General features: G+C 39.3%; 2 protein-coding genes across 2 annotated transcripts; both read left to right on the top strand.

Moving 5' to 3' along the window:
* The first annotated feature begins 224 nt into the window (after nt 1–224).
* On the top strand, nt 225–7,306 carry LOC122766416 (neuropilin and tolloid-like protein 1). Its single transcript, XM_044021255.1, has 10 exons — nt 225–369; nt 470–535; nt 962–1,096; nt 1,638–1,886; nt 3,970–4,011; nt 4,458–4,585; nt 4,728–4,956; nt 5,812–5,925; nt 6,001–6,145; nt 6,294–7,306. The coding sequence occupies exons 1-10, from the start codon at nt 342–344 to the stop codon at nt 6,808–6,810; spliced, it is 1,653 nt and encodes a 550-aa protein (XP_043877190.1). The 5' UTR covers nt 225–341; the 3' UTR covers nt 6,811–7,306.
* Nucleotides 7,307–8,159: 853 nt separating this feature from the next.
* atpsckmt (fATP synthase c subunit lysine N-methyltransferase) lies at nt 8,160–10,887 on the top strand. The gene is made up of 4 exons (XM_044021468.1): nt 8,160–8,565; nt 9,066–9,203; nt 9,904–9,954; nt 10,059–10,887. The coding sequence occupies exons 1-4, from the start codon at nt 8,278–8,280 to the stop codon at nt 10,254–10,256; spliced, it is 675 nt and encodes a 224-aa protein (XP_043877403.1). The 5' UTR covers nt 8,160–8,277; the 3' UTR covers nt 10,257–10,887.
* The last annotated feature ends 74 nt before the right edge of the window (nt 10,888–10,961 follow it).

The following is a 10,961-nucleotide window of genomic DNA, read 5'->3' as shown; positions in this document are numbered from 1 at the left end:
AAAGTGAAGTTTATTTTGACAGAAATATATAAAGAATTGTTAAAAAGTAAATGTAATTTAATGTAATATGAGCAGACGTTTTTGAAAAATAAAAATGCAGAATTAAGAATGATAGACAAATAAGGAACCAATCACATTTCAGTTGGCCCCGCCTCTAGACCCGCCCACGTGTACTCGCAAAGGATTAATGGGGCACAGACTGTGTTAAATGCAGATTTCTCAGAGAGTGGGATCAAAATGTCTGAGAGAACATCACAGGATTCTCTCTGGAACGTGACTTTATTCATTTTTATTTATTTAAAGTAATTGAATGTCTTAATTTGTGAGACAGAGCTGCAGAAATGCTGCACAAACTTCTACTGCTCATTGGTAAGTTCACAATTTTTTTATGTTTAATCATCACTCAATGATAACTCACAACTATTCGAAAATAAATGATCCTAATAATAATATGATTCTCTTCTTTCAGTTTTAGCAGCCAGCCTGGTCTCACCTCAGCCGTCTGCTGCCACAGCTACCAAAACAAAAACTCAAGGTATCATCTCTACATCACACACTGTTGTATTAATTAATAACACATTTATTAAAATTGTTTAATATATACTTTTTAAGTAATAATTATTATTATTGGGGCTGCAAAAAACGAATCGATTAAATGTTTAATAATTGATTACTAAACAACTATTTTGATAGTCGATGAATCGGTTTGAGTGCTTTTTTATACCATTTTTAAAAAATATATATAAACAACAAATTAATTAATCCAGAAATTATTGACCATAACAACAAATAGTTACAAATTGTATAGAAGATGATCAAATGTATCAATACAGATACATCAAACTATGACCTTGATTCTATATTATGATTATTTTATCTTCAATTCCTGCAAAATGACAATAATTTCACCTTAAGTTTATATACTGAATGTTTTGTTCATTTTTCTTCTTCTGGTTCCCAGTGAAGAACAACTCAGGTGTGACTCCAGCAGACAAGTGTGGGACATGGGTGAAAGAGCCTGACGGAGGTTACTTCACTTCACCCAACTATCCTGAGAGATACCCACCTGACAGAGAGTGTGTCTACATTATAGAAGGTATTGACGGGAAATATCCCGTCAAATTATTCTTAAGCGATTTGGTCGTGACGACACATTTCAGACCCAATTATGAACGTTGGGTACGATGAACAGAGATTGTAGAGTAACATAACTGAAGGACGTAGATTTGACGTATTTCCCTGCCTATTCTGAGATCTACGACGTGCTCCTCGGTGTTGACCAATAGGAATGCCCTACATACAGTGCTTAACATACAGACATGAACAGAATACAGAATTGTTCAACTTTTTCTGAAAAAAAAATCGCACTTACACGATGGCCTATCTGCGTCCAGACTTGTACCGCCACCTAATGGTGAAGTAGGATACTACAGAAACCTGACGCGGGAGTATACCAGGGTATTGCGCGTCACATTGCGGGGTTTAGCAGCTTGAATACATGATGCTGCATTACTGCCATCTACTGGATTTAGAAAACTCCTACATTACGCAGTCCGTCATATTCTTTTCATCACAACTTTAACTTTTGTTCCTCCTGGTTTCCTTCATCTTCCGTTGACCTCGCGTGTTTCCTCCAGCTTCTCCTCGCCAGTGCATCGACTTGTTCTTCGAGGAGAAATATTCCATCGAGCCGTCGTGGGAGTGCAAGTTTGACCACATCGAGGTTCGGGACGGACCCTTTGGCTTCTCGCCCATCATCGGCCGCTACTGTGGACAGGAAAGTCCGGCCTACGTGCGCTCCAGTGGGAGGTACCTGTACATCAAGTTTGTGGCTGACGGGGAACTGGAGGCCACTGGCTTCTCTGCTCGGTACAACTTCACACAAGGTGAGTGAGGGAGGTTAAAGGGATAGTTCAGGGTTTTGTTTGGCTTTGGTGAAAACATGAAAACATTGTGAGGATTTCTTTATTAGTATATTAATAAATATTTCTAACAAGTTTTACATCATTTGAGTCATTGTTTTCATAGTATCTTACCTACTTTTAATGTCACAACTTAAGTATTTGAAAAGTATCCCTTTTGGACACTTATGTCCCTTTATTTTATGTTTTCTTGAGCCTTCTCATGAATTTGACTGTCCTTACAGGATTTTTTTCCCCTAATATTTTTTCCTTGAGGTTTCAGTTGTCCTGAAAAAGCCCTTTTAAAGTTGTCAGCACCAGCCAGAATGTCCTCACTCCCTATGGTTTATACATTTCTTGGTCCTCACAAAGCTACACATACAAAAACACCCACACACGGAGTTAATGAAAGCTTGTTTTCAGGGGAATTCAGCTTGTCAATGCTGAGCCACCGCAGCAGCAGCAGCCGCAGCTTAAGAGACTCCAAGTCAGAGGGTTTATTTATGAACAGCAGATTTTTTTTATAGGGCACCTTCAACTGACAACAGTCAGAGATTAAACTGCATCTGTCCCATCCTTCACTCCTGTCTCTATTTACCATGATGGAGCCTCATTATGTCGTGTTTTTTTTTATTCCTTAAAGGATTCGTTCAGTTTCAGACGACACTTTTTTAGATACGCAAAGGCAGAGTCAAGGCTATTTGAAGTCATTTTGTGACTTAATAGACGAGCAGTAAAAGTCTCTCATTTCTCATTTGTATTTTATAGCCATAGTCATCATCAATTCATTGGTTTAAGTGTTTTTTAAAGAATTAAAACTAGTTTTCAGCTGCTTAATTTCCTGATTTCTTTGCTCCGTAAAACAAATACATAATAAATAACCTGACAATCTGACAATGTATAGACCCAATAATCAAAATGATTGTTTAATAGATTATGAAAATAATCTTTAGTTGCAATTTAACAAAAGAAAAGTGTCAAAGGTATAAAATAAAAATAAAAAAATCTTCAATTTGAAAAATGATGGTAGTAGCAGACATATTTTTGTACAAAACTCATACATAACTTAAGTAATAGAAGCCGGAATGCAATGAAAACATACACACAGAGAGAGAGAGAGTGGATGAATGGGAATAATCTGTATCTGGTCGAGTCTGAAGCAGAAGCAGTTCAGAAATGAGAGGATTAATCTGAATCTTTGTTGATTTGACTCGTCTTACATCACACCTTCTGGAAACTCTTCATTTTTAAACGCAGTTACACATTGCTTCTTTTTAAAGCCAAACATGTTGTGCTTTGTTTGTCTTGTTTGTTTGCTATATACAGATTATAAAACCAAATCATATTTATATGGTTTTATAATCTGCTCCTGTATTGGGGCTTTTATGACACATAAAGGATTTTTTCCTTCGCCAGATATTAACGTGTGTGTTTGTAAGATACAATAAAAAAATAATGAAAGAAAATCTTCTTGATTTTGATCACTAGGTTGTTGAGGTCTAATCTGTCTTGAACTAAGCTGCCAAATCAGGATTTATAATCCACCTAGCAAGTAAATTCATCAGCACAAAGGTTTAGAGCACAATATCTTTTCCCTTTCTGTGTGTGTGTGTGTGTGATGTACGAGATGAAGGTTTTGGAGTGTTTGAATGAGGGCAGAGTGAATAGGTTGAGATTATATAAACCTCAGTCAGCCGTGTTTTTGTCTGTTTTTAATAGAAATCTAAATCTAAATATTTTTGAGAATCAAAGGTCAGAGATTTTCGTTTTATCTCCACCATTTTCATCAACACACAGCATATGGGACGTTTTTCTACTGTTGTATTTATTACATATTTAATATAACTTGACAACAATACACATTATAAAATAATAGAGAAAAAGAATGAGAATAATCTAAAAACAAATTTTACATTCTATTCATTTGAAATTTAAAAATGTCTTGGGAATAAATTAAATGTGGGTGATAATGTTGAAACCATCTAAAAAGAAAATGGAGGAAGGAAAAAAACGGTTGAAAATGCTAACGTAGCATTCCCAGCTAGTAAATGCTATATTTTTCTTTCAGATCCCGACTTCCAAGACCTTGGTGCACTCCCTGCTCTACCACGTGAGTCTGTAACTGATACTTGTAATATAAGAGTTTAGGAGAATCTCCAAAAGTTTTGTGTCAGTTTTTTTATTTAATCCCTGCAAAACAGATGTTTATAGAGCCCAAAAACACTCTTTTTCTGGAAAATGAGTCTGTTTTCATGTTTACAACCAAGCGAAACAGCACCACATACAGGCCTGGCATGCATACTACAGTGTTTAGTCATTTTGGGTGAAGACATTTCTTCAAACGATGCACAACTTGCATAGTTGAAGTGTGTGTCATATTTCAGCAGATAAGACATTTTTAAATTTGTGTTCATAGTTTTATCAGATTGCCTGAAATGAAATGGTCCTTTTGTGTCTCTGTTATCAACCCAAATTATCTCCACAACTTAAGAGTCATGATATCATGATTTGAGATCTTTATGATTAAGTTTTCATGCAAAAGATTTGTCTCCCCAGCTTGTGAGTTTGAGCTGAGCGGTCCAGAGGGATTCATCGAGTCGGCTCAGATCGCCAGGGACGGTCAGGTGCAGCAGACTGAGGCTGTGGACTGCAGGTGGTACGTCAGGGCTCCACCCAGAGCTAGGGTATGGATATCTGTCACAAAGCTGTTGTTGATATACTTTACTTTGCTTCTTCTCCTCTGGTCAAGACATATTTGAGAGGGGTAGTGAGGCTTTTTAGGTTCAGACTAAATAAAGGTAAATGTGGTTCCAATTTCCCCCACAGATCTACATGCGTTTTCTGGAGTACGAGATGCACAACTCCAACGAGTGCAAGCGCAACTTTGTCGCCATCTATGATGGCAGCAGCTCCGTTGAGCACCTGAAGAATAAGTTCTGCTCCACGGTGGCCAACGATGTCATGCTGGTGTCGTCCGTGGGTGTGGTGAGACTTTGGGCAGACGAGGGGAGCAGGAAGAGCAAGTTCAGGATCCTCTTCACCACCTTTCATGAGCGTGAGTGAAGGCCTTTCAGTGGTTTTTGGGGTTGCACAAATGGTGTGTTCCAGTTGTAGATGGAAGTCAGGTTTGGAGGGCCATTCCAGTTGATAGAACACTCCCTCAGCTTGGAAAGTTGAATCAACTCCACAAACCATGACACAGGAGCATACAATGGTTGCCATTCATTATTAGTAATAACATGTTATATGCGAGTTCCTGGGTTGGATCCTAAGAAGGTCAACAAAGTCACTACCAAATCAACTGCATCCTGCAGAGTGAAATGATCCTGCTGAAATGAGACGGTCTAGCCCATAGAGAGCATCACCAATTCTTCCAATTGTGCTCAAAGAATTCTGGATGTCGTCGGCCATGAAGGATACGTCGGGTGGATCCTTCTCAGCCGATCATTATCCCAGAATTCTTTGCGTGCCAATGGAAGAACTGGCAAAGGATACACCTCTGACGTATCCTTCAAACAAACATTGGCTGCATTTGAAGGAGTCAACGAATCAAATTATAATAGCACAGCCTACGTCGCAGCACTGTTTCGATGAATGCACATCCCGGAAGATCCAGCCTGTGGATTGGGCATTGCCAACATTGGCCCAAAATACGTTTGCACCCATGGTTGTTTAAGATTTCTCAAATGAAACACGGTCAACTAGGAGGTGACGTCACTCCCAGTTCCAATTTCTGATGTAATTGGAACGCACCACAAGCTCTCAGTGAGAGATGAGCTTCATCTATGGGAAGAAACCTGCAAATAGCACCTCTAGAGGAGGAAATACGTTAATGCTCAATTCTGTCAGAGAAACAAAACGCAACTAGTGTTAAGAACATCTTTATCCCGTCTTTGCTTTTGTTTTCCAGCTCCATGTGAAGGAGACACCTTCTTCTGCCACAGTAACATGTGCATCAACCACACACTGGTCTGCAACGGCGTCCAGAACTGTGTTTACCCCTGGGATGAAAATCACTGCAAAGGTAACCTGACACACCTTCAAACATATCGTGTATTTGTCACATGTCTTTTAATTCTATGCATTTCCCCCTCACCAGAGAAGAGGAAAGCCAGCATCCTGCACACACTGGACAACACCAACCTCACCATCATTGGAGTGACTTGTGGTCTGGTCGTCATCCTGCTCATCATCTCTGTCGTCATCCAGATTAAACAGCCGCGTAAGAAATACGTAATCCGCAGGTGAGATGTTACAAAGGTCACTACGAAATATTTTTCTTGTGAAAGGAAGTAGAAGGTACAATACCCAACATGTCACCTGCAGGTGTAAACATTTTATAGACACAAACATCAGCTTTTTACTGTGCTTAACTGCTTTTGTTGTCTTCAGAGATGACTTCGACTCCGCCCTCCTGCACCCTGAATTCGAGCCTCCTCACTACGAGCTCTGTACTCTGCGCCGCGCCCCGTCAGGTGACATGAACGACGCCGCCATGGCAGAGGACTTTGAAAAGTTCCAAAAGCTCCGCCGCTCCTCCAGCAAATGCATCCGTGACCATCACTGTGGCTCTCATCATGGCAGCGTGCACGGTAGCCGCAGCAACCTGAGCATGAGGGACACCACTATTACCAACGACGGGGGCACTCTTGTGCCGCCGGCAATGGCGGGCCAGCAGTCGCCACGACTTGCCCACCACACAGCTGCTGCAGCAGGTCAGCGGAGCATCCTGGTGATGAAGCACAGTTATTCTCAGGACGGGGCAGAGAGGTACCGAGCAGAGGAGGAGGATCTGATGATGGAGGACGGTCCCACCACCAGCCAGCACCACATGCACCCCCATCAGATCCACCACGGCATGTCAGGGATGGATCACACCGTCCACCGTACACTCTCTAATGACTTTTAATGGGCGGCAACATGGACATGAAGTACATGAAAATAGACGAGACACAAATGGAACTGCACTCAAACCATCTCAAGGCCCTTGAAAGTGCTTGCATTGTGTGCAAGAAAGAAGTTAACTTGATCTTTACGTACATTTCTCCCGTTTGTTATGACGCCATCTACTGTTTCATGCCCTGCATTGCTTGATGTATGTAGACTAGGCCTACACAGGACCAACGTTGAGTCATAATTACTAGCCATGAGATTTCGTGCAGAACGAGTAATGTAATGTTAAGCAAGAGAGAGCAAATAATGTGATTCACGTGAAATTCACGTTTCATGTTTGGCTTAAAACACTTTGTTTTAGTAATTTTGTGTATAAATTATGTATTGCAGTGATAAAATCTTGGACGTTATTCCCCCATTAGGCTTAAAAGGAACCAAACTGAGACTTATATCAAACTAATTTTCCTCTTGTTGTTTAAAATTGTTCAATTGTTTATTTTTTGTTGTTTGAGAGTGATTTATGATGTTTATTTGTGCATGGATGGTCCAGCTTTTTGTTCATTAAATATCTCTATTAGTCATTTATCTATTTCATTAAATTATTTTCCTTTTTCATTTACCCGTAATTTCTGTGTGGTGTCAGCCTTTCACACAATGTGGAAGGCTGACAAAGTTATTCAACGAAAGGTCATGATAATGACAAATATGTCAAAATTGTGAGATAAGTCAAATTTAAAAGAAAAGAGGACAGATATAGAGAAGAAAGAGAGAATGTAATGGAGTGGGTGGTGTAGGAGTTTTCTTACTCCAGAAGATGGCAGTAATGCAACATGGATACAAGCCCCATAGAAGAAGAGGAGGAAGCAAAAGAAAACTAATAAGAGATTAGTTTTATTAATTACCAGTTAAAATGTATAATGTGATAAAATGTCCAAACAAATAGTTAAATAGTGGGAATTACGAGTTGAAACGTAATAATTATGAGATATAAAGTCCAAATAATTAGATATATGGTGGGAATTATGAGTTGAAAAGTCAGAATTATGAAATCAAATGTCCAAAGAAAGAGATACATTCTGGGATTTATAAGCTGAAAAGTCAACTATGAGACCAAAAGTCGAAAATATATAAGTCTAAGTTGTGAGATAACAGTTACATATTGTGATAAAATGTAGAAACTAGATCAAATGTTGCTGGATAAATCATAATTCCACTTAAAAAACAACAACTAGATTATTAGGTTAGGTTAGATTATAATAGATTATCAAGGCCACGATTCTATATTTTCCCTGTCTGTCGAATAAGCAAAATTTCGACTGGGCAAATGAAGAGCGGAACCATCGTTCTATTCGTTGTAATCCACTCGGGCTTCTGACAGCGTTGCACAGGTCGACTGTCAACGTTAGGACGTCGGGGTTTTCGTCGCTACGTCTTTGTTAGTTGTTTAAACATTGAGTTCAGTAATATGTGATTTTTTTTAATCATGTCACAGCAGGAGCTTTTTGGCAACTCCGCCGCAGAACCTCGCGGTGACAGCGCTCCTGCCGTCGGGAGCAAGAGCAAAAGCCGCCTGGGTCTCATCGTCACCGGGGTGGTGGGAGGCTCGCTGGTCGCCCTGTACGCAGTTGCGACACCGTTTGTTGTCCCCGCACTGAGAAAAATATGCCTCCCGTTCGTTCCGGCGACCACCGCTCAGGTGGAGAACGTGCTAACGGTGCTGAGAGCCAGGACAGGTTCTCTGGTGGACATCGGCAGTGGAGACGGGAGGATAGTAAGTGTTTCAGCTGTTATCCATTTAAAGTTGACTAGAGGTAGACCGATTAGTCGCTGATATTAGTAATCGACATTGGCCAATTGTTATAATAGAATATGGCACATTTTTGTTCTCAGAAACTTGATAACTGATGCTATGTCAGTTTATTTTTGATTTTCTACATTACTATTTATTGTATGTGTTTAGTTTATTAACCTCTTGTGTAATAGGGACAGATAATATAAGATGATTCTTCTTTCTGCTGTTTGTTCATATTTTGGGGATTTTCTTCTGTGTGCGTGTATTTGCTTTGTTCGAAGGTTTACAATAAAATGAATTAATAAATAAAACATTTTATTGAAAATTCTACTGCAGTGCAGACTTGTACATTGCAGAGACTTTCTGTAAGTGTTGTTCAATAACTAACTGGTTACTGAAGTTAAGCAATTTATTCATTATGATATGTTATTTAAAGTTGACAATCTGAGTTGCATTTGTTGTCCTCTTTTCTGTTGCAGGTGATAGCAGCAGCCAAACGTGGCTTTCAGGCCTCAGGCTTTGAACTCAATCCCTGGCTTGTGTGGTTTTCTCGCTACAAGGCATGGAGAGAGGGAGTTCACTGTTCCACCACATTCCACATCTCAGACTTGTGGAAGGTCAGTGATACCTCATTAGTACACACAGTATATTTATTATTATTATTCTGGAAATTACACATTACTCTGATTTTAGGAACTTGGAAACTAGCCTGAGACATGGAGGTTTGTTCTCAGTGGGAAAAAAAGAAGAGTTTTTAGCCATTTTACAAACAAAAGGCTTGCCTAATAAAACCTACACCCACTTAGGTCTATAATAACTTAGGGATGTATTAGTTTTTTTCACTGCTTTATTTGTTAAGTTTGTGTCTCTTTGTTAAATAGAAATGAAGAATTTCAAACACCAAAGACACAAAATAACACATTTGAAGCCATTAATAGAGGCAGAAGTGAATCAACAACTCCGGTGTGCTATGTTGTAAAAATCACTTTCTTAATGGACTTTGGTGCAGAGAGTAAGTTGATTACAAAGCATCACAAGCTTCAGTTTCCAGTGAAAAAAGGCTGAATAAAAGTGCCAGACAAATTACTTAGATTTAAGCAGGTGTATATATTATTAGGTGACACATTAGGAGACCCTCTGTTTCTCAGGCTGGTTCTAGGTGCAGTGTTGGCTCTGACTGTGTGACAGTACCTCATATTATACCTAAACTATTCCTTTGAACCCCATGAGTCAGTAGCTTAAGTTTGTTACAGATATCAGGTATTGCTACAAACCTGATATCTTTTGATTTGATTATTTGATTCCTTCCTTTGTCAGGTCAGTTTCGCTCAGTTCTCCAATGTGGTCATTTTTGGAGTTCCTCAAATGGTGAGTTCTTCTAGTTTGTATTTAATTAGAATGTATGTTCATAGAATATGAAATTATGTTTGCTCCTGTCCCATACGTATTTTTTTCTGTCTGTGTGTCTGCAGATGGAGCAGCTGGAGCTGAAGCTGACAAGGGAGTTGCCGTATTCAGCCAAGGTGGTGGCCTGTCGCTTCCCTTTCCCCACCTGGGTCCCTGAACGCATCGTTGGCGAGGGCATAGACACTGTGTGGTTGTACGACGCCAAGACATTTAAATCACAGCAGCAGCAGCAAGAGACAACAAGAAAGACGATGCCAGAATAAGAGGACACATGAGTGTGAACACTGGGAACTGTGATTCTTCTGTGAACCGTTTTTAAATCCGCAAAGCTTCTACTCTTTTTTTTTGTTTTTTTATTCCACCTTAAAGGCACAGTATGCAGCACTTGAAGACTGCTAATTGTTGCAGTTAAGCACACACGTCAGATCAAAACAGAAGCAGCTTGTGTTAGTCACCAATGAAAACAGACGTATAATGTCATCAAATTACTTTTAAGTCCAGAAGGAACGAGATCAGCTCCAGATCATGGATTAAATGCAAACAGTGGCGATTCCTAGTTGTAATAAAGTATTGCTCTGTATAACTTGATATCATCAAGGAAGATAATTTTGTTTTAAACTTTGAATGAAATCTCTTATTGTTTCCAGACAGATAAAGGTGTTACCAAGAGGTCAGTTAATGTTTCGAGGCTGTTTAACTACATTGTTTTGAATGGTATCATACATCATGGGTGTGTGGTTTTAGTATTTATTAACTAGAGAAAGCACTCAGCGAGCACAAACCTTTGCCAAGGCTGCAAAAGTGAGTACATTATTGATCGATTGTCACCTATTTTAATAACCGTTTAATTGGTTTTAGTGTTTTTAAATAATTAAAATGAATTCTGACTTTTCACAGGATTGACTATTTTTTGCATTATTATTATTATTTTTGTGTCCTAATCCTTTCATCCCAATCCTTTTATCCTA

This window comes from Solea senegalensis, linkage group LG1, assembly GCF_019176455.1.
Source record: "Solea senegalensis isolate Sse05_10M linkage group LG1, IFAPA_SoseM_1, whole genome shotgun sequence".
Lineage (NCBI taxonomy): Eukaryota > Metazoa > Chordata > Actinopteri > Pleuronectiformes > Soleidae > Solea > Solea senegalensis.
Note: the sequence above shows the minus strand (reverse complement) of the source record. Positions and strands in the feature narration are given on the sequence as shown.